This window comes from Fusarium poae, chromosome 3 (genome assembly GCF_019609905.1).
Source record: "Fusarium poae strain DAOMC 252244 chromosome 3, whole genome shotgun sequence".
Taxonomy (NCBI): Eukaryota; Fungi; Ascomycota; class Sordariomycetes; order Hypocreales; family Nectriaceae; genus Fusarium; species Fusarium poae.
Genome location: NC_058401.1, coordinates 6,457,916 through 6,483,971, shown reverse-complemented (window position 1 = coordinate 6,483,971; position 26,056 = coordinate 6,457,916). Strand labels below are relative to the sequence as shown.

The following is a 26,056-nucleotide window of genomic DNA, read 5'->3' as shown; positions in this document are numbered from 1 at the left end:
AACTAGTACCTGTTACCCCTGGAGATGCGACAGTCTCAATTGAATCCTGAGTTTTCATCATTAGACATGTCTAATAATACAGATGTTTTCGACAAAACTGTCGCAGATGAAGCAGGATTTCTACTGAGACACTTGTTTCCGGTCGATCGAGAAATATCCTGACGCAGTCGATTCTTGAATAGGTAGTTGATGCAATCGTTATATGATAGGAGAATCACCAATCCAGGACGATTCAGGTCTTGGCTGCCAAGGCACACCGAGATGTCACTGTGATCTCCATACGCCACAACGTGGTGAGCGCCGCCTACGCTACGACTCTTCGCGAGAGATTACCTATTTGGTTGAAACCTAAACCGATCCCTCTGCCAAAGGTCGCGATTTCCATTTCTCTAAGTCACGTTCGTAGGAAGTGAAGAGTTTTCTTGTCTACAGTATGACGTCGTACAAGCTGAAAATGTGATGTGTCGCCGTCAATATCAAGATTGAACCCCGGCCGAATTCATGTAAATGGGAATGCCAAAGCGATTGTGGCTTTTCACTTTGCTTGTTGCATTGTCGGAAATGATGTCGTAGGCTGTGATACACCGGTACTGACTGCTCTGTAGCCAGCTGAGGTGATACTGCACTCATCCTAAGCCTATGGTTACGGTCACAGTAATGAGGCCAGGAATAGTATCACTCAGGTTGCATTCGCAATACGGAGGCCGCGGGGGTGAATATTGATTACGCATCGTACAGTTTCTGACATGAGATTGGCTCGGATCTATCAGCTCCGAATTTACAGTTGAGCAACACAGCCAGCATTGAGGTGTGTCTTTGGTGATTAATTAATCCGTCTGACAACGGATTGCGTTGTGTTGAGTTAAGTCTCGTGATAAAACTCGCCTTGGCTTGGTCCCCGAACTGTAACAATCCAGCGCTTCATGTTTCTACACATCCTTACCTTACATCTGCACTGGGGCTGAGGCCAAGGCTGCCGAGGCGGTGATGACGAAGAGCCAGCAAGCATTACATCTGATAGCAGTGCCTCGTCATCTGCTCAAGGATCATGATCATGTTATGGGGTAATCCGGGGTAGTTAACTGTAAAACTGGAACTGTGTTTAGTGTACGTACTGTAGTTTCAACTGTCGGATCCGGTTGACTTGTTGTTGCACCTAAAGTTTGTTATTGTTGATGAGTAATTAATTGTGTTTCTGGGGTTATTGGCCCTTATTGATCAAACAACGATCATCAATGTATCGCGTTGACTTTGCTCCGATGGATGGTTAACTAGTATGGGATATTTAAGTCATGATCACCTATAATGAGCATGTCACTGAGCGACAAAGGGCGTTATGATAATCTCATAGAGGAATCATGATGGAGTGCGATCGATAGTCGTGTAAAAACGTTTAATTAATTTCACAGCTGGAATTCCATCAATAGTTCCCTTATTGCGATGCCGTCATTGACATTGAGATCGATCCTCATCCTTATACACGCCCTCCTTTGGATTCCCTTGGTTAAGCTCAAGGTGAGTGTTAGTGAATACATGTTTTCTTCTTGATCCGAAATCGGCCCAAATTTAGGTTCTTCGTCTCGTCTCGTCTCGTCTCGTCTCCTGACAAGGGCCAATCTCTACCTATTATCAATCCACGGCATGCCACCTCCCACGATAACTGGGTGGGGGTGTAAAGTAGGTACGGATATTGGTCTCACATATCAATATCACGTCAATCACATCAGACAAATCACCTAAGGCCTCAGTGAAACGTTTCGTCTTTGCTATTTTTCAGGTACCAAGAAGGAAAATTAATTAGAATAATCACACGCTGCAGCCTCGCAAGCCACAAGGCCGATCTAGTAGTTGTCTCTTTAGTTTCCTCATCTGATATTAAGATTGAGATGCCGTCTCATTGGATGTGATAATGCCGTGACAGCGCCATGCCGCAAACAAACTGCCGGTCAAACAGCTGAATAAAACAGAAGCAATCAACAACCAACAGCCCCTGTAAGAGTGCCATCTCCAGTGTCTTACTCTCGGGCGTCAAGAGCGTTGAACCAACGTTAGGCTCGGGTCAGGTGCTTGCCGTACCTTGCCGTACCGCACCCGTCCCGATGATCTTGCATCTTGATCCCTTTCCCTTGTCTGGTCTTGTTTGCTCTTCTCCCACTCTCTTCTCTTCTCCCCCCACGCAAGGGAAGGGCAACAAACTCAAACTCAATCCCACGAATAATTCTCAGCCAAGGGATCGCTACATACTCTGTACACGAGGGACGATCCTCTAGTTCCCGCCTCGCTTTTGCACTACCCTGCCCTTGTTTGTATTCATCTCGCAATCAACAATAAGGGGAACAAGATCAATTAAAGTGTTTGCTTTGACTATCGTAGGTCTGTGCCCCCGCGGCAGTTTTTTTGCTTTTCCGGTTGATTGTTGATCAACTGTCTGATATGATTGTCTGATGATGCTTTTCTTCTTATCCGCAAGTCTAACCTGTATATGTCCTCTCGTATTGGAGACTTATTTGTTGAGCTGCCTGTCACCCTACCATATCATGTTTCGAGAAGCGGTCAGTTGAGATCTATCCATCCCACTGCAACTCGGTGCCGGGTAAAGGGAGATAACAACACGCCCACTAACCAAACCAGACCAAATTATGCGTGTGCTCGCTTTGACTGACTGTCCCGTACTGCAGACTGCAGCCTTGCTGGCTTCGATCCAACCTGCCTATCTACCTGCATGTGCAGCGTAGTGCAGTGCAGTGCAGTGCAGTGTAGTGCGTCTTGACTTTACCCTACACCGATCAATATGTTTCAAGATTCTACTGTATCAGGCACTCAAAACTTGGCCTTCACCGACTATGGCTCAAACACCATACATATAACCTAGCAGCATACCGCCTTTTGAAACCACTATCCTCTTGCTCGCAGATTTTAGTTGATATCCGCCTGCATGTATGCAGGCACCTTTTCAGTACTCAAGTTGTACAGCTGTAGTACGGTGTGCCCTTGAGATTAATCAACGATGCGCTGGCTGGCTCATAGTTGGCGCGCATTCACCCGTTCGTACACGACAGCAGACTATCAGAAGTGGATGTTGTCCCTTGCAGCTACCCTTGACTTCGACCTTGACAACATGTTCGAGTGAGTCATAATAGAATTTTTTTCTTAATTGATTCTGTGACGTGACTATAGGGTGCCACAGTTAACCGAATGGCTCTTTTTATAGTCGGGGTAAATTGTTTGGTGGTGAGGCCATCTACGTGTGCCCGACCCGTAATGTTGAGAGGACATGTGATGTGCGGAACAACACATAGCATGGATTTACCTGTTTTTTTTGGTATGAATCGCCGTGTTCTAACGAGGTACCTCCGACCTGGCCGAAACAGACGCTGTCTGCTTAGATATGTATCGTAAACTTGAGTGAGTCGAGGTTGGGCTGGCTGAGCAAGCTACTTCGGGCACTGAGCTTTAGGGTAAGCTCACTTCCCACAATAGTGGTGAATTGGTATTGTTCTGCATATTCCCATAATTCCATTGGGGTGTTTTAAATGGAAATCATATTATTCCATCTAAAATTGATTATTGCAGGCTGAACAAGAATGGTCAGAAGAGAAGGAGACACATAGTAAGAACTGAAATGTGAATGTTGATAAACCACTATTGTTCTTACATTTCGACTTTCATCTACTAAATAGTAGAATTTATAGACCGAAGAGAAGACATAGAAACTGCAACTACGGAATAACATGTGGACTCTGGACTACGCCGAATTTATCAGTTAGTCCAAATATCAACAAGATGATGAATCGAAGTCAAAGGACGCCTTTGATTAACAACTGTATGGGGTGCCAACGATATATAAGTTGGAGACGCTTGTAAATAGAACCACCCAGGTCAAGCTTACTCTTATTAGGGCGAATGTGTCAGCAATGCAGGCTGTGACAAAAACTTGACCATGTTATATTAAGGAAGACTTGAGTGTAAACCAGGTACTAAATGTGAATCCACCATATTCTATACTTTCAGATCTCTCGAGCATGAGCAGATTGAACAGGGTAGTGAAGTCCGACACTTGTTTCTCGACTAGAAATATAAAGAGGTTGTAATCCTGATGGAAAATCTCGAATTCCGGAGTGAGAGTGAGAAGAATATAGAGCACTCTGGCCTCTCCGGAGTCGTCTCTTTGTATTGCGTAGAGATGGGGCGAGCCTGAACAGTCGTAACAGCAAGACACAGCAACATGTTTTGTAGACTTTCGCATTGTCAAGGGCTGTGACATGGACCACAGCCGGAACAATGTGTTCTCCATTCAAATATAGACCCAGTCGCAAGAATAATTCCATCTTGTACAGACGTAAACAGGGATGGACACAAACCGAATGCTCTCTGGCAAAAGATATGTAACGAATTCTGTGAACCACCAGTATAGGTTAACCATAAACCGAAGAGAACGACGAGAGTGAGATACAAGAAGCCAAGCCAAGCCTTTGGTCATTTGAATATTCGGCCAGTCGAGAACGAATAGGCCTACCAATGTCGGCAGGTTCGATGTGAACGTGAAATGTGGCTATATATCTTACACCGAGAGAACCATAAAACTCACAGTGATTTGTAGCCTCAAAGTCTTTGTACTATCGAATGTATGCAAAACTGCAGATACGCCAAACTCCCCCAACTCCTTCCATGTTGAAGAGCAACTGGCACCTTCAAAGAGTAACTGACCAACTAAGTCTCATGACTACTAGAGTTCCTAACTGCGAAGCGCCTCTAATCGGTTGCGCATCTGATCCATCATAGCCTCTGCATCCTCCTCCTCCTCCTCCTCCTCTTGGGGCTTCTGGGGTTCTGGCACGGGCGCGACAGGGAGACTGGGTTGCTTGCGGTCCTTGAGGACTTCTCCTAGGACCTTCTCCACCTCGCCCTCGGCCTCCTCATCTTCCATGAGCATGTCTCCATCAGCGGGAAGTACATCCTCGACCATCTCCTCGATAACACCCGCCTTCATCAACTCCACGCTCAGCTCTTGCATGGTCCCCGCCAGTTCGGGTAGGCGGATAAGCGAGTTGACATCCTTCATGATACCGACACTGGCCCGGATGGATCCCTCGATCTTTCGCACGGCAAAGGCCTCGTTGACCTGCATCTGAACCGAGGAGAGCTGCGCCTTCGATGTGACCAGACGTTGTGATTGCTTGCGAGCGCGAACGAGCTCACGTGCAAAGTCGCGGACTTCTTTTTGAGCTTGTTGGGAACGAGAGGGATCGCGCTGGCCTCGCTTATCGGCTTGAATAATGAGATTCTTGGTCTTTGCTTCGACTTGCTTAACGGTTTGGATATCGCGATCAAGCTTGCGCATGTTTTGCCGCATCAATGCATTGCATTTGCGCATCTAGAATGGTCGGTTATGTCAGGTGATGCCATGTTGAACTAGAAGGGCTGGCGGTGCGTACCTGAGCCTGAGGATCAGGCTTAGCGAAGAGGGATTTAAACGTTTCCATGATGGCAGTTGGATGTACGAAAATGTGGTAGATAAGAAGTGAAATGCCCGAGCCAATGACGCAACCGTGGAAATGAACAGATGGCGGAATAGACGAGTCGCGTAAGGATGTATGCTGGGGGCGAAAGTCGATATACAAAGACTAGAATTCAAAATACACCATCAGAAGTATCTTGTAACGACAAGTGTCTCAACGCCGTTGAATTAGCCGCAGCTAGTTGTTAGATGATGTTGGGTCATGGTGGTGAGGCTCGCTCGTGCAAGCCTCAAGGCTGAGTTGGACGGGCAGAGCCAAGGTTTGATTGGTCCGAAAAGCGCAAAAAGGTACAGGGGCCTTGTTCAGTGGAAGCACCACCAATTCGGGGTCCAACAAAACCTGGAGCAGCCTACGACTGTTCTTTTTTTAGAAGTCTGACTTCGGGCATTTCATTATTGCTTTTTTGGTTTGCAAAGCTATCTCTCTGCTATTGAGATTAGCTACAATTTTTATTGCCCCGCGGAGATAATTTATGAGCATTTGAGTCTCGCACTGATATTCATTCGCCTGGTTACCCCGCCATCAAGATGCCGACCGCGTGTAGGTCCTGGCTTAGGCTGCCATAGAACGAAATCTTCTACATGAGGGGTTTTAGAATCTAAATACCTAGTTAACAGAGGGTCAAATTATAATTAAAACCTACTATTAAGAATTGAACCCATAGGATTCGCTCCATCCGATCTGGAACCATCTCGCATCTCCAATTCAAGGTGACAAAGCTCCAGTACCTTCTAGGAGCTCCAGCCCGTTAACAGTGGGGAAGCGCCGGTGATTTTCAAGGGGCGGAATAGAGACAAACGTCAGAGTGGGCACCTTGACGAAGACGATAGCAGTGTACTTCTCTCGCCGCCAGACTTGCCCGTCAATCTAAGTACCCCCGCATCAATTGCCCCTCCATTCTCTCCTCTTCTTAGACATTCTACCATCCCGCCTGTGACCAGCAACAGACCGTGCAAGCCTCACGCCTGCCTGCAGCAAAGCATTAGTAGCTACTACTAGGGACCAAGGACCTACAGAATGCAGTAGGAGCTAAAACTGCAACTCCTCCGCTCCGCCCACCAAAAACTCGACCAGCTCGTCTCCATTCGCCTTGCATCATCTGAATCTTTCGTCGTTCTTCTTATCTCTTGTTTTTTTCCTCCTTCACGAAAAACATCCTTTTCACGATATTCAAGATACCCCCAAGACTTTTCCTTAACAATGTCTGACACTGTTTACCCCGAAGGTACGTCGCTACTTATCCCTAGCCTCGCCCTCGTATTCCCCTCTCCCCGATGCAAGTCTTGACGCTCACGCCGCCAACATTTTTCGTGGTGGTTTCAAGCTTGCTCGCATCTTGCGCACGCATCCAAAATCTATGTGGACTCACCTGCTAACTCTTCTCTAGTCCTCTGGGCTCAGCGATCTTCCGAATCTGAAGCTTCCAAGAACTTCATCTACCTCACCATCTCCGTCCCTGATGTGCCCAAGGACAACATTAACCTCGACCTTCAGCCCACTAAGCTCAACTTCACTGGAACTTCATCCACTCTCAAGAAGAAGTACCATGTTGAGCTTGAGCTCTGGGGCGAGATCGACCCCGCAGAGAGCAAGATCAACCACACTTCTAAGAACGTTGAAATAAAGCTACAGAAGAAGGAGCTCAAGAACGAGTACTGGCCCAGACTACTCAAGGACTCCAAGCGCGTCCACTTCCTCAAGACAGACTTCGACAAGTGGGTTGATGAGGACGAGCAGAACGAGGCCCCTGAGGACGACTTCTCTCAGTTCGGTGGTATGGGTAAGTTGAACAACATAATCACTCTCAACAACAACAAGCTGACATTCAAACAGGTGGTGGCATGCCTGATATGGGCGGCATGGGTGGTGGCATGGGCGGTATGGGCGGCATGGGTGGCATGGGCGGTGACTTCGGCGGCATTGACTTCTCCAAGCTGGGAGGCGGTGCTGGCTTCCCCGGCGCCGAAGGCGAACTCGACGAGGAAGAGGGTGACGACGACGACGACATGCCCGCGCTCGAGGGTGACGACAAGAAGGACGCCGCTCCCGCTGCCGCCCCTACTGATAAGAAGGATTAAATTCAGCAAATATGATTGTTTGACGTTGCCAAAGGCGAGCATTTCTGAACTATAGCACAGGATCAGGCTGGGTAACTTTGGCGTTGTGCCCATCAAGGCAGGCTTATTTCTCGGATATGTAGTTCGTACTGCATTGCCTGTTTCGATATGGAAGCAAAAAAATGAAAAAAACCGTTAAGCCTATGACTTGCTCACTTACGTATGCGTGGAGAACATGCCGCGTGAGTATGAATGAATGAGCCTACGACTTGCAGAAAGACATACTACATGCGATGGGCCTATTCATCCATGAGTGATATAGCCAAACTTTTTCGCAAACCGGCGATTTGTATGGTCATACAGCACGAACTTATCATCACTTTTTCGACATATTTGTGAAGTCATAACATCAAGTATTCAAAACAGGAGAAAAGTGATACGTCAACTCCCTAAAGTTAATCTAATGCAGCAGTAAAACTGAACAACCGAACCATCGCAAACCCTTAGTGAACCATCAGCCAAATTCTTGGTATTTTATTATTAATTCTCCCTCATCACCATCGTTACCAGTTGCTTAGTTTACTGACGTCATGGTTAGCTTTGCTTTTCTTTGAAACACAGAGAGATACATACAGCAATCTCATCCATATCAGCATCGGCAGTGGCAGCAGGTGCGGCAGCAGGAGCAGCAGTGTTGCCAACAGCCTCAGGGGCAGGGGCGACAAAATAGTCAGCCATCTCTGAGTCGAGTTCCTCTTGAGTCTTCTTTGCAGGACGGCTGTTGCGACCACGGCGCTTCTTGTTGGCAGCTCCCTTGGCCGCTCCCTTGGCCGCACCAGCGGTGTGCTTGTCAGCAGCAGCGGACTTGGGCTGAGCCTTGGCCTGGGCCTTGGGCTGGCTATTAAATTGTCAGCGGTATTCGCGTATCAAGATACAGCAACTTACGTAGTACGCTCAGCGAGGGTCTTGGCGGCAGGAATGACCTTGTCAGCCTGAGCGGCCCCGACAACAATCTCAATCTAGTTCGGTTAGTTATTGGGAAGTTCAAAGCAATGAGTGACATACCTTGATTGGTCGGTTGTCGACAAGAAGACCATTCAGCTTCTGGAAGGCATTGCTAGCGCCATCGGACTTGTGGAAAGTGACGTTGGCGACACCGCGACTTTGTGAGTTGGGGCCGTAGACAAGCTCTACTCGCTTGATAGGTCCAACAGACTGGATGAAATAGTCCTATTAGAAAAGCGTCAGTATTCCGAAGTGTATGGTTGAACAAAATTCGTCGTTCCATTTCCGAGCCTTGGTCGTTCCAGTTCCGGGAGAATTTTACATCGCCAAGATTTGGTAGTCGTGATGGTTGAACAGCAAGCAGAGCAGCGAGACAGCTTGAACCCCCGATCTGTCCCCCACAGGATCAAGATCAGTCGAAGCATACGAGACCACACCCACATGGCTCTCATTCCGAATGGCCCACTACTCAGGGACCCAACCCAAGTTTTACTACTGCTCACGTAGTACCCAAAAAGAATGGCCGAACAAACGCGTAGCCCTTTGTTCCCAATTTGAACTGGCTTCAAGCCAACATGACTTCGTTTCAGAATATCTTCGAGGGGCATCTGCTGCATGTGCTCACTGCTCGCTTGCTGAAGTTGATGCGGGATTCAAATGGCACCATCCTGAAGAATCCCTGCTGTCCTTTGGCTGGTGGAATGCGCACATCGGTGTGACAACCCGCATCCTGTAAGATCAACGCTACACATGCGAGGAACGCTGACCAGGCGATTCCTTCAAGATCATTGCGCGACAAGGATGTTCTCGACTTCCGACAATGTACCGTTTCCAGGTTTTACCAAGTCGAGGAAGGAGAGTAGGCGTCCGATAGCTCCAGGCCGAGCCGACAAACTAGTCGGACAGACGCGACGTCGAAGGCAAAAAATGAGAGCGGCGAAGAATAAAAGGTCGAACAAAGTCCGAGGGCCTCAAGAGCCACAGCGGAAACATACCTTAATCTGCTGCTCCGAGACGTCCTTAGGCTGCCAAAACTGTTAGTAGAATTCATGCATACAGAATCATGTGCAAAACCTACCAGATTGCTCACGATGATCTTGCTGTCCTTGTTGGGAGCGGCCTTGGCCGGGACGGGCTTTGCGCCAGAACCGCGTGCGGGCTTGGTGTTTTTCTGGATACCACCAATAGGAGCGGCCGCGGCTGGGCGTCCAGCAGAGCGGCGGGGGTTGGAACGACGGCGAGCACCACGGCGCTGGGCCTGGGTGATGTCGTCAAGAGATTGGTCGAGCTTGCCAGACATTGTGATGTGTTATTTAAGAAAGTGCGACGAAAAGTTGAAATAAAGACTGAAGAGAAGTCTTGACGTTGATGGCGCGAAAGTCGCGTTGGTCGAAGAGAGTGTAGTTGCGGAAGCTGGAAAAATAAAGTCTGATAGACTTCAGATGAAAAAAGGCGCGCGTAAGTGATGAAAGCGGCCGTGATTAAGAAGGAATTACTTGGGTTGGGTTTGAAAGTGGGTGTAGATTGATGGTTGAAGGTTGAAGTTTGGGGATGAAGGAAGAGGGAGGGAGGAACCTAGAGGCAGGGAGGAAGGCGACAGAAGGAAAACGGGGTAGGTGCTGCCTCCTCCCTCCTGCATCAATGCTCTATTGCCTAATTGCCTTCAGCTCGAGGCACATGCGCCACCACAGCCACAAATTTGAGTCTGCCTGGCCAATTAAAAGACAGTTTTCAAAGGTGGCAGAAACTTTAGAGCGTAATGGATCATCAAAAGAAATAAACAGTCTGAGCACAGGTTAAATCAGCCGTACAGTGACTGGGCTATTTACTCTGCATGCTCTCAGAGTTAAGTTTTTTGTTACCGAGAGGATGAGACAAGGCTACTGTGTAGCTAGGACCAAATCACTAAAGATGTGGCAATGCATTAACGGGACAGCTTGCAAACAAGCTTTACTTTAATCGAAACAGCACATTGTGATTGCCGAACAGCTCGGCACAAAAAAGGGGGAAGATTTTACAGGCTTTCGCTTTCCGATCAGCAATCTTGCAAAAGAACTTCTCCGCGAAGCTGCCTGGAAAGTATAACTCAGGTCGAGCCGAATTAGTCTGCATAATGTTGATATTATGGTGCGTCACCATTGGCATCACTGTATGAGATCCGGTCCGGAGTACACGGTAGGCATTTTGAGATTGGGTAGGAATTGTTCAACACCGAACTGAATATAATCGAATCCCGTCCAACAATGGTTCTATACGGCCCCTGATCTGGTCATGTCGAGCCCAAGCTCTCTGTTGTGGGTACGTTGTTCGATCTTTCGAAGAGTTCTCCTAAACGCCGAGCGGTACTTTTCTGCAAATTGGATATCCCCATTCGTGAAATTATAGAATGAACAGTCGTCGCGAATGCGCGATCATAGCGACTTTGAACCCCCCTCCTTTCCACTTGCAACTGTGCTTTTCGGAGCGTTGACCTCGAGGAAATGGTAGACGAGAATAAGAAGCATTGCCGCGACGCCGAAGAAGATGGCTAGTTGATAGAGTTGGCCGTCGGTAATCATGGTCGCGGTTGAGACGAGTAGTAAGTCGATCGAGGTAGGTCTGGGAAGCTGCGAATCCACGGTTAGTGCTTGCCCATGCGCAAGAGGCCACGTCGTGTGTGAATACTTACAGTGAATTCAACTCGAATTAGACTATTGCGTGCAGTAGAAAAAAGTCCCGTGATTTAATGGGTGATCTTTGATAGTATAAGAGTGTACGGTCCACGATGCTGTAGATGCTATGGAGAGTGAGCTTCAACTGGCCAGATGGAGCTCTAACTGTCCCGTTCGTGGTGGAGGTACGTACACTGTTACTGGGATTATTTCTTAGCGTGGCCCGCAGTTGAAAGATTCACTATCCCCCACTGTACCAGGTAGGTATGATGAATGCTTTCAGATCCTTTGGCCAAGCCCTACGCAATTGATGTAAAATGGTTTGCAGTTACAGGAAACCATTCTAGAGATAAGTGTGGATTGGATTTAACGACGTATTCTCATGTACCTACTCAACAGAACTTAAATAAAAAAGAGTGCATGGATCTACTGCGAACAATTGGCCAGTATATGGACATTAAGAAAAGTCTTAAGCCTAGCACGTGACCAACCTGTGACTTCATCCTCCACCAAGGCAGCCCAGCCCACCAACTATCAGCAATCTTGGACATCCGTCTTTTTTTCAACCCAGACTTGGTGGCTTTGCCTCATACCATCACCAGAACGAAACTGCCGGTATATACAACCGCAGGAAGCCTCATCGACCGGTTCGAACGTTCAAATACCATCGAATTTTCTTTTTGTCTCCCGATTACCCCGCCAGCGACTGCCCATCATGGCTCCTAAGAAGGGTAAAGAACCTCAGCCTAAGAAGGCGACCAAGACGGTCGAGGACCGAACTTTTGGTATGAAGAATAAGAAGGGTGGTGCTGCACAGAGGGAAATCGGGCGTATGCAGGCAAACCTTAAGAATGGTGGTACAGCCGAAGAAAAGAAGAAGCAAGCCGAGAAGGCGGCCCGAGAGCGTGAGAAGAAGGCGGCTGAGGATGCCAAGAGGGATATGGAGGCCATGATCAACAAGCCAGCTCAGATCCAGAAGGTGCCTTTCGGAGTCGATCCCAAGACGGTTGTGTGCATCTTCTACAAGAAAGGCAACTGTGAAAAGGGCAAGAAGTGCAAGTTCGCGCATGACCTTTCCGTAGAGCGCAAGACAGAGAAGAAGAACCTGTACACAGATCAACGAGGAGACGAAGAAGAAAACAAAAAGGCCGAGACTTCAGCAGATTGGGACGAAGACAAGCTCCGAAGCGTTGTCTTGTCAAAGAAGGGCAACCAGCAGACCACCACCGACAAAGTATGCAAATTCTTCATCGAGGCCATTGAGGATGGCAAGTATGGTTGGTTCTGGATCTGCCCCAACGGAGGAGATAAGTGCAAGTACAAGCACGCTCTTCCACCTGGGTATGTGTTGTCTTTCAATGCGTTTGCAATATTCACTAACAACAACGTAGATTTGTTCTCAAGACCAAGGAACAGAGAGCAGCAGAGAAAGCGCTCATGGATAAGTCACCGCTCAAGACTCTGACACTGGAGGATTTCTTGGAATCTGAACGACACAAATTAACAGGAACTCTGACGCCTGTGACGCCTGAGTCTTTCGCCAAGTGGAAGAAGGATCGACTTGACAAGAAGGCCGCTGAGGAACAGGCACGCAGTGCTAAGGAGAACACCGGTCGTGCTATGTTTGAGAGCGGAAAATGGAGGGGCGACGACGAGTCCGAAGACGAAGATGACGACGATGTCTGGAACCTGCAAAAGCTTCGTCAGGAAACAGAGGTTATTCGTTCAAGGAAGGAGGAGGAACGCCTCATGGGAAGCTATGCCACTCCCAACGATGGCACTACAGGTCAGGCGACACCGGCGGAAGATACGCCAGCTGAGGAGGCTACCGGCTCTTGAGTCAAAAGATACAATGGCGTATGGCACATGTAGTCTAGAAGACCTAGGATCTGCGATTTCGTCGAGCTCTCTTTGTCCTGTTGAGCTCGCCGGGGAACGGACCATCCAGAGGCAAGCCGAGCCCTGCTGCAGACCTCACATCAGTGAATTCGCGAGTGAGAGACGTGAGCAGGTCTACCATGGCGATCTCGTCATCTTGTCAATCCTCGTTAGAGGATGGATGACGTCTTTCATCCGAGTAGAATACATTACAGTATCAGTACAACATCATGCGAGCTGGCAGATGATGGTCCAAGCCCTGTTTGAAATACAAGTCGCAGCTGTGTTCATACAGAAAGCGGCCTGGGTAATATCCTACATGTGTGATCTTCGACACTACTTGAGAGAAATGCGCCCGTGAGGCGCATGGAGCAAGAACCGACCGAGTCAGCTACCGCTTCCATGTTTGATAAATAATGGGGGCTGTATGTTGGCTGGAATTAGACGGCTCAATGCATAGTCAACTGTCGATCATGGGAGTTTCGAGGCCCTAATGGAGGGTTTGTCGCCCGCAAAATGCAACTATGGGACGGGTAAGAGGTCTTTTGATTCTGAGGTAAAGGCGTTTGTCCAACCCCAATTCCTGTGTTGTTTGTGATGTGAATGCGGGGTGAGAGTATTTCTGATGACTATCATTGGATCTAGTCAAGATGCACTTATCCGGACATTGAAGTCCGTTTAATAACCTGGGGTGTCAGGTACAATAAATGGTCCCAGATGTTTTCACATACGACTTTTGGCGAGGTGAATCGCACGCAGTATGGGATGGCATCTGTCTAGGATAAGCTGTTTATTAACGATGTTGAGGAATTAAAACTAATTTTAGGTGTAAATAGACATCAGATACCTAGGTAGTTAATAAAACAACTTGACATTGGTACTGCAACGAAACAGTAGGTAGCTCTTTTGAAAACATGTGATGTATGAGACAGCCATCGGCAGTTAATGCAGCTCATAGTGGAGCAACGACGAAGATGCAATTAATATCTAGTCGTTTGTTGAAAATGAATATAACAAAAGCCTACTATAGGAGATCAAAGTTGAAAGTCTCTGGGGGATCCTATCTTTGGAATGGATGGATGCTCGGTCAAGCCCCGCGGTCCCAAGTTTTGGGTTGCAGGTGGTTTGGAAGTTTGACACCGACACCGAAAAAAAGAGCAACCAAAAACCGGGAGGTATGACCCGTTCTCTCCCCCCGCCTGCCGTACCTCAAGATCTACTGCACCAATTGTTTCGGAGCAGCAGGCAACTTTACATAAAGTGCTATGCGCAATACTCCACCCTTGGTCACAGACCTTAACCCTTCCTTCATCTTTCCATCCATCTAATCACTTCCCCCATTGATTGAATTCTTGCTGGATAAAAGGTTGCGATCTATAGCATTATTGCTGCCGAGGGCACCCGGATGCCCGAGCCCGTGCAGAGACAAAACGAGCCGCACACCACCGATACCCACCGATACCTACCGATATCTCGCCCGCCGTTCCGCCTCCCGACCTCCGATCTGGGTCTAATTACCTCTGCACTCAACTGTTCGGTGCCTCAAGTCTGAATGGACCCTGCGGCTGTCCGCGAAAGGCCGTGTTTCGACCGCGCCTCTAGATAAAGCTCTAACCTTGGTCATACAAAACATCCCACATACGGACCTCACAAACCGATACTCGCTCGGTGCTCCGGTCTGAGCCCCAATCACTCTCTTTCCTAGGGAGAGGGAGGAAGCAATGACTACTGGAGCCAAATTGGTTCACCAAGATGTCACAGGCCATCAATCGCAATTGTCGTCACTGTCTGCTCCAGCTACAACTTCTGCCATCAGCATGTCTACCGGCGCTGGAGGACGACGCGATGGCGAGACAACGGTTTTAACTGCGACAGGCGCTGCCGTTACTGCAGCGCAAAATAACCCTTCCAACCGCTTTATTAAACGATATCGAACCGAAATCGCCGCCAGCTCTTCCAGTGTGTTCTCCACCCTCGCCGCTTTCCCGCTCGACAGCGTCAAGACGCGCATGCAAACCTACCACTACAATGGATTTCTCGACTGTGTTCGCCAAACCTATCATGCTGAGAAGCTTGGTGGCTTCTTTCGAGGTATGCCGCGACTAATTGACAAGGTTTCTTGACACAAAGTGGCTAATTCAGCATCGCAGGCGTCACAGCCCCGATGGCAAGCATCACGCTTGTTCGCACCGTCTCTTTTTCGATCTACCAACGTGCCAAATACTCATACTCGGCCTGGGTGAAAAGAAATTTCGGCTTCGATATCATTGGTCATGTTAATCGACATGGCACATACCCAAATCTCTACTCTGTCGCATGCTTTGGCGCAGCTGGCGCAACGGCTGGCTCTGTCATAACATTTCTCGCCTGTCCTTTCGAGCTCACCAAACTCAGTGCGCAGGTTTCTGTTCTACTTGCTGAGCGTGCGGCTAGCAAAGGTAGTCACGCCGTGGCAGCTAGCTATCAGAACAAGGGTACATTGCGGACAATGGCCAACATCATCAAACATCGGGGCATTTTTGGGTTATATACTGGTCTCAGACTTCATCTTCGTACGTAGTTCTCACGGGTGGTTGGTTTCTCACACATACTAACAAAACTTGTAGTTCGCGACACCTTGGGCACATCTATCTACTTCATGGTATATGAAAGTGGAAAACAAATCGGAAACACCTTGGCTGGCGATCACCCTAACAGCAACAAGGTGGCCGTTGTCGCTGCTGGAGGCATGTGTGGCTTAGTTTCTTGGGCGATGATTTGTAAGTTTAGTAACGTCTTGCGCGCCAACAAACCATTTGATTAACGAGTGCAGATCCCATCGATTCTGCCAAGAGCATCTACCAGCGAAATTCCCTGCTCTATTCAAAGGGCGAAAAGGTCGAGCCCGCCCCGAAAATTGAGTTCTTTAAACGTCACATGTATCGCGGTCTGGGCGTGTCAATGGGCCGCTCCTGTGTCGTGAATGCCATCTTCTTCTCGTCATTCGAGTTTGTAAAGAAGCATATAAACCAGATGGACGAAGAAAATCGAAGTTGAGAACAGCCGTCTCAATGACATTTATTGGGAAGAACAAGAATCAGGAACATGCGAAAGCTAAGCGATAATCAGGAAAGAGTAAGGCGATTTTGGATGGTGGCCAACTACGAGACGAAGGCATAGGGCATGCATGCATTATGAACAGGGCGTTCTTGGGATTTTGTTAACATAGCTTACACATTTGATAGCTGGGCAGTGGATGAAGTGGATGAATACCTACCTGAAACGGAAGAGAGAAACAGGGGCACAGCATGTTATAGTCCCTAAAATAAAAGTATATATCTTTACGGCCGTCTACCCAGGCTGCCATGTGTGAAGTGTTCAGTAACTCGCTAGGTACATGTGTCCTAGATCACACAAGGATTTAGAAGTTGAAACAGACCGTGACAGCGGCACAATTGTAGCAACACTCGTTCATAAGTTTCACAAGGCATATCATGAGAGAGGTACGGGATCTAAGGTGTGTTATGATTGATCAAGCTGGCCCTTGAAAATGCTGTTGTCGAGGAGTCCAAGTATCCTCCGTAGGCTATCTATTCTTCAAGAACACAGACCACTCCCTTTCGTTGCTACCCCCAAGAAACCGTTCCATCACTGGTTCACACAGTTTCTGTCCATGTCGAGCCTCTTACTTCTTCTGCTGGCCCTGGTTGTTGCTCTGAGTCTTGTTGGCAGGGTTCTTGTCAGTCTCGCTCTGAGCATGCTTGGAGAACTTGGCATCGTTGCCAGACTTGGCCTGCCAAATTGTCAGTGAAGCTGCTCATACGATGCAAGGGTGTACAGGGAGGAGTCTTACCTCGGAGCTCATGATGCGAGACTTGGCATCGTCGGTCCACTGAGTCTTGTTGGGTTGGTCAGACATTGCGAAGTGATTCGTAGTTTGAGATTGAGATGAAGGTTTGTATTGATGAGTTGGGTATGATGATGTGTAGTGAAGTGCAGTTGAGTTGAGTGTGTAGAGTTGAGGATGATTAAAAGAAGAAAAGAGATTCAGAGTCGGAGGTCAGAGGGGTATTTATGCCTTTCCAGAGGGCATATTCCAGAGAATGAACAGCCCGATCTTGACTGATGCATATTGCTTCGGACTGTTTCTTCCGATGAAGGTATTGCTGTCCGTGTAATGCAATATATGTGTCTGCTTGTTCCCGTTTAGAAGCAATCGCCCAGTCACGCAAAGCATGAGAAGACGCCATGCTGCAGAAAACGTACCTGATACGGAAAGATCAGAGCAACAGGCAGCCTGGTTGCAGATTCACCGATCGGTTACTCCAATGGCATTACGGAAATGAAGAGTCAATGCATGATATCGGAAGTTTGGAGAGGGAGGTGAAGTCAGAGTACGAGCATATAGATTGTTCAAGCATGGGTAAAGCAAAATATTATCAAACAGATGTTGGCCAAAGTGGCAAGCGCCCGGGACCTCTATTGCAAATAGAAGCAGTTCTTCTATTCACGGTGATAGCAGTCCATACCTATAACACCCCCCTGATTCCATTACCAGAACGCCGTGCTGATATAGATCATTGAGACCGCCTTTGCCCCCAACTCCATAAGCAGACGCTTCACAAGACAAGATGTGAGCTGTGTCAGACTCGTCACACACGCATAACCCGTATTACACGGAAACGGCTGATAGCACTACTCATCCAGGCCTTGAAAGCCACAAATCGCAAACGACAAAGTGATGCCAAGCCAAAATGTTTCCATCGAACTCTTGCCAAATCAAAACACCGAAAGTCGTCACTCCTTACGCAAACACTTCAACAAAGGCGCAATCCTCGACTTTTTACTCAACCCAACACGGTAAACAGGCTTGTTGATGATTGACGACAATCCCTTTGAAGGTGTTGAGCTTCTGCTGCTGATTGTTGGGTTTTCCTTCTGCTTTGCTGTGCGAGGAGTATCTGAATTTTTGGACGCCATTCCATCGTCAATACTGGATACGGACCGCGTGGAAAGATTAGGTTCGGGTTTCTCCAATGCAGGACTCTCTGGGCCCTTATTTTCGGGCGAAACTTGGGCCTCATCATCTTCCGCGAGTTCATCTCTGGTTTCAGTCTCCTCGATATCTATCTTGGCCCTCTTTTCTGGTTGCACAGCATCCTCAGATAATGAAGCATCGTTGGTTGATAATGACTGGTCAAGTTCAAGACTCTCCTCTTGAGCATCGGATTTCCGTGGCCTGCCGCGCTTCTTTTTGGGTTTTGTTACAGACTCGATGGCCTCTGGTGGGGCTAGTAGTGAATCTGCCAAAGTTATATCTGGTTCTGCTGCTGCTTTCTTCTTTGGTCTTCCTCTTGATTTCTTGGCCTTTGTTGGTTTGGCCATTTTTTCAGACTCGTAGCTGTCAGTCGTAGCTTCTCGTATGATTGGCAGTTCAGTTTGTTCAGGATCAGCTTGGTGCAACTCCACAAATTCGTTGTCTATGGGCTCAGGTGCGTCATCTCTTGTTGATTGCTCTTGCAGCCTGGATGTCTTTTGGGGGGGAGGCGAATCAATAGCCGCTATGACGTCAGGCGATGAATCCCATCGGTTGCCAGTGGCTTGACCAATTGTTGTTCGTGGCGGATCCAGCGAAGCCGGAGGAGGAGGAGCAGTACTCATGAGATAAGTTGTATTACTCCTGGGTGTGTTGACATTCGTGGCTTCGCTGCTTGAAGCTATATTCTGGATATTGAATTGCCGCACAAAAGGTAGCTGCGGCGGGCTGTCACTCGACGGTAATTGCATGCTTTCGTACTCCATCCTCTGCGTATCAGTCAAGGGATTAGGGGCGATAAAAAAAGAAATGTCTTCGTTGACTGGCATCGTTGGTGGAAGCATACTGGGGGTTGGTGGTGATTGACCATGATCTTCACCCTCATGATCGTGATTAAACGGCATCGATATTAGATCGACATCATTAGAACCTTGGAAGGAAGGTTCTGGATAGTCAACCTTCCTTCTCTTCCTCTTGCTTGAAGGTGAATCGCCTGGCCGCTCAGATTTGGAGTCGGGGGTTTTTGCCATTCTACCTGACTCTTTGGCGCGCTGAGAGTCTGATGTGGAATCTGACTGAGCCACTGAGCGCTTTACCTTGATTTTTATCTTTGGTTTGACAGGACGGTCGTCAGGCGAACTCGGTACATCCCACATATCGTCCATAACAGCCGTGGGTGCCTTTCGCCTGCCTGGCGTCGAGGCCTGAGTCCATCCATCAGGACCATTTCCAGCAGCCATTCTATGCCCCCGTGTGTTACTTTGATCCCGTGTAGAAGAGGAAGATGTTTCAACTAGTCCCGTCACAGTGCGCTTGAAAGGGGTTGGCGCAGTCATATCAGAACTTGAATGTTGATGCTGGTCATGTGACCCGTCCGTCAGATGTGGAACATATCCTCGAGCTGCATCATTTTGCTCGTTATAAATATTCTGAAAAAATGAAGGATCTGTTGATGTTGTCGCACGGCTTACACGCCCAAAGGAACCACATGTACTTTCGGCTTCGGCTTCGGCTTCGGCTTCAGCAGACACAGGCAAGTGTGAAGTCTGCACGTTAGGAGGTAGAGAGTAGCCAATATCATCTTCGTCGTCGTCGTCGTCAGAATCAAGAATTATAATCGGAGGCATTTTTTAACACAGTGACGCATCGCGTCAAGTGGTCACATGCGTGAAGTACAAGTCCTAAGTGTATTAGTGAAAGTAGTTGACAACTGTTGTCGTTCACAAAAAAAGGACAAAGATAGGTAGGTAGCAATAAGCGCGTTGTAACGTGGGGACGGGATGTACGCGTAAACACGTGACCTTGTACAAGCAGCATGTCCATATGACAACGCATCACAAGTTTATTTCATCTTTTCAAGATCCAGGCAGTCCAGTTACAGTCACAATCACAGTCACTTTATACATTATAGAGGAAAAAATATTCATCATCATGAAAAATAGGTCAATTTGTTGATTTTAAGACCTTCATCTGCTCCCAATCGGGAGGGTATATGCAAATGTTGAATGCTCGCCAAATCATCCGTACCCAGTTCCTAATCCACAGGTTAACTTTTGGGATTACCACAAACATATCTGGTCCTTTTTTAGGCCAGCCCCTAACGCCGATGTTGAAATCGTAGCTGTTCTCAAGAACAGACTCCACAAAATGCAATATTAACACAATCCACAGACATCAACCCCTACACACATAGTGTTGGTCGACATTTATTTAGCGTACTTGTTTCGGAAGTACTTGGCGGCGTTAACCATGTTGGTAAGCGCCTCCTTGGTCTCCTTCCATTGACGGGTCTTAAGACCACAGTCAGGGTCGATCCAGAGCTGCTCAGGCTTGAGGAACTGAAGCATCTCCTCGATGCGGTCCTTGATCTCCTGCTCGCTGGGGACACGAGGAGAGTGGATGTCGTAGACACCAGGTCCGATGTGGCGGGGGTACTCAGAGTCGACAAAGACACGGAGGAGCTTGGCATCGGACTTGCTGTTCTCAATGGAGAGAACATCGGCATCAAGAGCAGCGATGGCGTGGAAGAAGTCCTGGAACTCAGAGTAACAGAAGTGAGAGTGGATCTGAGTGGCATCCTCGACACCAGCGGTGGATAGGCGGAAAGCCTGGACAGCCCACTTGAGGTAGGCGTCACGCTCCTCACCGGAGCGGAGGGGAAGACCCTCACGGAGAGCAGGCTCGTCGACTTGGATGACGTCGATGCCAGCCTTCTCAAGGTCGACGACCTCATCACGGAGGGCAAGAGCAAGCTGCTCAGCCTGGACGGACTGATGGACATCATCACGGGGGAAAGACCATCGAAGGCAAGTGACGGGACCAGTAAGCATACCCTTCATGGGCTTCTTGGAGACTGAGACGGCGTACTTGGACTCCTTGACAGTCATGGGGTTGGGTCGGGAGATGTCACCGACAATGATGGGAGGTCGGACGCATCGGGATCCGTAAGACTGAACCCAGGCGTGTGTGGTGAAAGCGTAACCCTGGAATCGCTCGCCGAAGAACTGGACCATGTCGTTACGCTCAGGCTCACCGTGGACAAGGACATCGAGGTCAAGCTCCTCTTGGATCTTGACGTTCTCCTCAATCTCCTTCTCGATGAAGCGGTCGTACTCCTCAACAGTGATCTCACCCTTGGTGAACTTGTTTCGCTGGATTCGGATCTCCTTGGTCTGGGGGAAAGATCCAATGGTGGTGGTAGGGAAGAGGGGAAGGTTCAGCTTCTTCTGCTGCTGGCTGATACGGGTAGTGAACTCGCTCTTTCGCTCGTAGTCCTTCTGGGTAACCTTGGACTGACGCTCCTTGACCTGGGGGTCATTGGTGCGGGGAGACTCAGCACGAGCCTTGATAGACTTGGCGTTGGCCTCGAGCTGCTCACGGACGGAGGCAGGACCCTCGGTAACGGCCTTGGCAATGAGAGCAATCTCAGAGGCCTTCTCAGTGGCGAAAGAGAACCAGTCGGCAATCTCGGCGTCCAGCTTCTTCTCGCTGGCAAGAGTGTGAGGGGTGTGAAGGAGAGAGCTGGAGGTGGCAGCAATGACACGGTCCTTTCCGAGCTTCTGGACAGCGGTCTCGACAATCTCGATGGCGCGCTTCAGGTTGGTCTTCCAGATGTTACGTCCGTCGACGACACCGGCAGAGAGAATGGTGTTAGAGCCAATGGCACCGAGTACCTTGTCAAGCTGCTCGGGGTTTCGGACAAGGTCGATGTGAAGACCATAGACGTCCTTGGGGAGGAGGTCAAGGTTGTGGACGATGTCACCGAAGTAGGTGGTGAAGACAACCTTGGGGATCTTGTCACCAAGGCTGGCGAACTTCTCATAGGCGGGCTTGAAAGCATCCTTGGTCTTCTGGGGAAGATCAAAGACAAGGACAGGCTCGTCAATCTGAACAGTCTCGGCACCAGCCTCCTTCAGCTGAGTGAGGAGCTGCTCGTAGACGGGCAGAAGCTTCTCGAGAAGGTCGATAGGCTCAACCTTCTGGTCACGGTCGGCCTTGCCGAGGTGGAGGAAAGAGACAGGACCAACCAGGACGGGGCGGGTGTTGATGCCAGCCTCCTTGGCCTCCTTGAAGTCAGCAACAGCCTTGGGGCTGTCAGTGAGCTTGAAGGTCTGGCCGTCCTGGAGGGTAGGCTTGACGTAGTGGTAGTTAGAGTCGAACCACTTGACCATCTCCAGAGAGGGGACATCGACACCCTCCTTCTGGTGACCACGGCCCATGGCGAAGTACTGGTCAATGGGGTCAAGGCCATCCTTGGTGTATCGCTCGGGAACGGCCTAGAGGAAGTGAGTCAGAAGGGGTTGGTCCATGACTCGGAATGGAGGGAATACATACACCAAAGTCCTGGATCTGGTGGAGGACGTGGTCGTAGAGAGCGAAGTCGTTGCTGGGGATGATGTCGACACCGGCATCCTGCTGGATCTTCCAGTGAGCAAGGCGGAGACGCTTGGCCTCAGCAAGGAGGTCAGATTGGGAGATCTTTCCGCCCCAGTCTAAAGTTTTTGTTAGTCTATGATGACACGAGTCAGTGATTTTGTTTGGTCGACTTACAAGCTTCGGTGGCCTTCTTCAGGTCACGGTTAACGCCCATACGGGGGAAACCGAGAATAGCGGATTGAACCATCTTTGCGGCTGTTGTTGCAACTGCGTTGTCTGGTTTGTGATGGGAAAGACTGTGTTGTTAGGTTAGTCGTTGGGTTTTTTGAGGAGAGAGAGCACGGTGCAGGCGGGGTGAAGGCGGGGTGAGGGGCAGACCAGTCGAGCAGGGCTGAACTGGAGGAGAGGGAGAGAAGGGACGAGGTCGACGTACAAAGTAGTTCAAAAGCCCTTGTCTGTTCCAAATTGGATCAATCGATAGATCCTTTTCGAGATAGAACAAAGAGCAAAAGTCGGATGAAGAAGAAAGAAGGAGGAAAGGGAAGAAGGAAAATGTTGGGAGTTGGAAGGTAGATGAATGTTTTTGAGCTGTCCTGACGCCTGCAGGAGGAAGATAGAAGTGACCAACCACAGGTCGAAGGCGGGGGAGGGGTCGAAAAAGTGGCCAGGATAGCTACGCCGCTCTTTTGATTGGCGTCGTAGTAGCTTTGGCTATCCCACCGACAAGAGCTTCATCCTACTCAGAAACTCTAACAACATCTCGCTCGAGTCTCACGTATTCGTACTAAGCGTCTGCGGTGGTTGGTTAAACGGACGAGGCGGGTGCCGGAGTGGATTTTCAGGGGCCTAGAGGACGGCTCACGGGCTGTCGGTGTGCGCTAATGGAGGGGCATCTTGCAGCAACTCTACGGCTAGTTACAGGGGTCGGTACTCTTTTTCCCACCGTTCTCGCAGCCTAGTTCGCCTCAATTCATCGTTGCCCGGCTTCCGAATTGCGTGCTCGACTGTCAATCACCTCATTAACCAATTCCCTCTCGTCTTGATTGACTTTCTGGAGCTACTATGGAGTACCGTAGACTAAGGAGTAATTGAGGCCAGTTTTTACCTCGCCGTAGATCGGCCTCTGTTGTTGTTCTTTTGCGGTCTACGCCACTCGTTGTGAAGGATCGACCAAAAACTAAACCCCACCAAGGGTCGTGTCTCTTTTTTTCTTTCTCTTCTTTTCTCATCAGTTTTGCTTAATGGCTTGTAACGGCATATGGTAGTCCTCTCGACCGAGCACGTGTTGTATTGTAATATCTCTTAATGACGTGCGATATGGCCGCGTTTGTACCGGAGGATTTCGGAGTCATTGACCCTGGACTACCTACGGACTTGCGCTAAGCGGGCCAAATAAGAAAGGTCTTTGTCATATCGTAGATACAGTCAGACTCTGCTTCCTTTGGTGAGATACGTGATCATTCTGACATGTTCATTATCGTCTTCCTCCCACACAGTCTCTTTGCAAAGAGATTATACGAGTAGTTCTGATTTCTGTTGACCTGTCCCCCCTTACAACACGAATAAAGAAGCCCAGTTGATATACGAGGAATTAGGAGCCACCTACCCTATGATGGAAGGAATTGACGAATTTCGTAATGTATGGCTAGGTACCTGAGCAACTCCTATCTGGCATCTGTCGCTTTGACGAAGACACCATTATTGCTCTTTGTCTATAGCACTTCCTGATGTCGACTCCAGGTAGTTGCCTCAGGGTAAGTGGGAGGGAACAACTTAAGAAGCACCATTTAGGAAGGCAAGAGTAAAGAAGGCAACCATGATTGCCTCAGTTGCTGTAAACTTCTCGAGTTGGTACCTGCCTCAGTAGGAGGTATCCATGGAGCAACGACCCTTATGACAACAAAAATGAATTCATTTCTGAACTGACATTAACGCCTTCGTTTTGGACGGACCGACTTTCGTGACAGCCTGCTTTTGGTACCTTTTGCAATATTTTGGTCGATTCTTTGGAGATTACGCTATATCTTTCATCATCCTCGCAGATGCCCTCTTTCAATTCTCTGAATATCTTCTGCTGTCGCAAATGGCGATGGGATGGCTCCGGCAGCCCACAACCAGCTACGCAAGATACAACAGCCCTTCATCCTGTACCAGCACTCGACCTACCACTTGAGGAACAGCAGCAACAGCCTGAACCAAGGCGCCAGAATACTGCCATGGGGTTGTCTGATATGGCCTGGGCAGTACCGGAGTATCGGAGTTCTTTCGAAAGTGACTCCATCATAAATCAACACATTGACTCCGACTCTGATTCCTTCGATTCAGATCTAGATCTCCCACGCTCGGCAAAGCCAGGCACTGCTTTTGGTGCTGTACGCAACAGATTTATCCGGAGCATATCACACAACACCAGTAGCGACCAGCCGTCACGCGTCTCTGTTAGTAACAGTGAAGAAGAAGTCGCAAGAAGAGCCGAGTTAAGGCGGATCATGCGCCTAAGGATCCAAGATCAGCTCGAGTCAGAAGAGGCTGAAGATGAATCAGAAAACAAACCAACAGTCAGCATTCGACGTGTAGCTTCCTCTACAGACAGTGCTCTGCCAATTTCTGGACCTCGAGATGCTATTGAGTTTGGTGTCAACAACTCTTCCTCCAGTAATGAGCAATCCGCTCGACTTGATCAAGAGAGGGGCAACCACGGCACCCCCCAGGATCTTGGAAGTTCCCACGGGAGTGTCGGTGCACCCGAGAGAGATTCTCCAGAAGAATCCGACGTGACCGGTGAAAATAATGATTCAAGTGAGAATGCTGTCATTCAAAAGCCCTTGCCCATACACCCCTCGGCGCATATCTCATTAACTGAGGACCTTGGCCTCTCTCCTTACCAGAAGTCCTTCCAACTCTCCAATGGCTCAGGACGTCTTGATCGAATATTGGGACCAGAAAACAGCTTCAGCAATCGTCAAGCTTCTTCTGGAGATGGCCAGTCTGCGCTTGGTGTTTGGCTCATAGCCCAAGGCCTCCGCTCACGAGATAACTCGACCCTTTTCTTTGATGAAGAAGAGGAAGAGAAGGAGGCGCAAACCAGAAAATTGAATAAAAAAGCTACAGACAACCCTCCTGTCACGAGCATGGAAAAGAGCTCGCTAGTACGTGGGACTCACGCGATGTCTGAGAAAGGAGATTGTCATGAACAAGGATCAACTTTTACCAGCTCACCTAAAAAATCAGATCCTCAGTTACAGCTTGAACCCGACGTTCCAAAAGATTTTGACAACTCGGCCTTTTCTGGAGAGTTGCCATGGGGCCCGACTGTGAGAGCACTCCTAAATTCGTTCACAGATGACACTTCTTCAAGTGATCCATCAAAGTCTCCATCAAGTCCAGTGCGACCTCCAAATAGTCTCTACAAATTGGACCTAAAAGACCTTGAAAGTATGGAGTTATCCCCTTTCAGATGCAAGTATATCCTGTTCATCGGAACAAATCACGAGGCTAATGGAGAAGACAGGGCGAAGTCGGGATTCTCCCCAAGACCAAAGCAACCTTGACAAC

The 26,056-nt window shown here is 48.8% G+C and overlaps 10 protein-coding genes across 10 annotated transcripts; 5 read left to right on the top strand and 5 right to left on the bottom strand.

Moving 5' to 3' along the window:
- Positions 1 to 3,007: 3,007 nt before the first annotated feature.
- On the top strand, positions 3,008 to 3,299 carry FPOAC1_009560 (uncharacterized protein; the record flags this gene model as incomplete). The annotated part of the gene is made up of 2 exons (XM_044853985.1): positions 3,008 to 3,126; positions 3,212 to 3,299. The coding sequence occupies 2 exons, from the start codon at positions 3,008 to 3,010 to the stop codon at positions 3,297 to 3,299; spliced, it is 207 nt and encodes a 68-aa protein (XP_044706655.1).
- A 1,436-nt stretch (positions 3,300 to 4,735) lies between these two features.
- On the bottom strand, positions 4,736 to 5,483 carry FPOAC1_009559 (uncharacterized protein; the record flags this gene model as incomplete). Its single annotated transcript, XM_044853984.1, has 2 exons — positions 4,736 to 5,374; positions 5,436 to 5,483. 2 exons carry the CDS (start codon positions 5,481 to 5,483, stop codon positions 4,736 to 4,738), a joined length of 687 nt encoding a protein of 228 aa, XP_044706654.1.
- A 1,236-nt stretch (positions 5,484 to 6,719) lies between these two features.
- On the top strand, positions 6,720 to 7,597 carry FPOAC1_009558 (uncharacterized protein; the record flags this gene model as incomplete). Its single annotated transcript, XM_044853983.1, has 3 exons — positions 6,720 to 6,744; positions 6,907 to 7,299; positions 7,353 to 7,597. The coding sequence occupies 3 exons, from the start codon at positions 6,720 to 6,722 to the stop codon at positions 7,595 to 7,597; spliced, it is 663 nt and encodes a 220-aa protein (XP_044706653.1).
- Positions 7,598 to 8,155: 558 nt separating this feature from the next.
- On the bottom strand, positions 8,156 to 9,881 carry FPOAC1_009557 (uncharacterized protein; the record flags this gene model as incomplete). The annotated part of the gene is made up of 6 exons (XM_044853982.1): positions 8,156 to 8,158; positions 8,210 to 8,474; positions 8,522 to 8,595; positions 8,642 to 8,806; positions 9,577 to 9,606; positions 9,660 to 9,881. 6 exons carry the CDS (start codon positions 9,879 to 9,881, stop codon positions 8,156 to 8,158), a joined length of 759 nt encoding a protein of 252 aa, XP_044706652.1.
- Positions 9,882 to 11,947: 2,066 nt separating this feature from the next.
- FPOAC1_009556 (uncharacterized protein) lies at positions 11,948 to 13,071 on the top strand (the record flags this gene model as incomplete). The annotated part of the gene is made up of 2 exons (XM_044853981.1): positions 11,948 to 12,573; positions 12,624 to 13,071. The coding sequence occupies 2 exons, from the start codon at positions 11,948 to 11,950 to the stop codon at positions 13,069 to 13,071; spliced, it is 1,074 nt and encodes a 357-aa protein (XP_044706651.1).
- A 1,760-nt stretch (positions 13,072 to 14,831) lies between these two features.
- On the top strand, positions 14,832 to 16,146 carry FPOAC1_009555 (uncharacterized protein; the record flags this gene model as incomplete). Its single annotated transcript, XM_044853980.1, has 4 exons — positions 14,832 to 15,201; positions 15,261 to 15,662; positions 15,717 to 15,869; positions 15,923 to 16,146. 4 exons carry the CDS (start codon positions 14,832 to 14,834, stop codon positions 16,144 to 16,146), a joined length of 1,149 nt encoding a protein of 382 aa, XP_044706650.1.
- A 628-nt stretch (positions 16,147 to 16,774) lies between these two features.
- Positions 16,775 to 17,008, bottom strand: FPOAC1_009554 (uncharacterized protein; the record flags this gene model as incomplete). The annotated part of the gene is made up of 2 exons (XM_044853979.1): positions 16,775 to 16,882; positions 16,943 to 17,008. 2 exons carry the CDS (start codon positions 17,006 to 17,008, stop codon positions 16,775 to 16,777), a joined length of 174 nt encoding a protein of 57 aa, XP_044706649.1.
- Positions 17,009 to 17,886: 878 nt separating this feature from the next.
- FPOAC1_009553 (uncharacterized protein) lies at positions 17,887 to 19,461 on the bottom strand (the record flags this gene model as incomplete). The annotated part of the gene is made up of 1 exon (XM_044853978.1): positions 17,887 to 19,461. One exon carries the CDS (start codon positions 19,459 to 19,461, stop codon positions 17,887 to 17,889), a length of 1,575 nt encoding a protein of 524 aa, XP_044706648.1.
- Positions 19,462 to 20,331: 870 nt separating this feature from the next.
- Positions 20,332 to 22,748, bottom strand: MET26 (homocysteine methyltransferase Met26; the record flags this gene model as incomplete). The annotated part of the gene is made up of 3 exons (XM_044853977.1): positions 20,332 to 22,401; positions 22,460 to 22,617; positions 22,676 to 22,748. The coding sequence occupies 3 exons, from the start codon at positions 22,746 to 22,748 to the stop codon at positions 20,332 to 20,334; spliced, it is 2,301 nt and encodes a 766-aa protein (XP_044706647.1).
- A 1,795-nt stretch (positions 22,749 to 24,543) lies between these two features.
- Positions 24,544 to 26,052, top strand: FPOAC1_009551 (uncharacterized protein; the record flags this gene model as incomplete). The annotated part of the gene is made up of 1 exon (XM_044853976.1): positions 24,544 to 26,052. One exon carries the CDS (start codon positions 24,544 to 24,546, stop codon positions 26,050 to 26,052), a length of 1,509 nt encoding a protein of 502 aa, XP_044706646.1.
- Between the last annotated feature and the right edge of the window lie 4 nt (positions 26,053 to 26,056).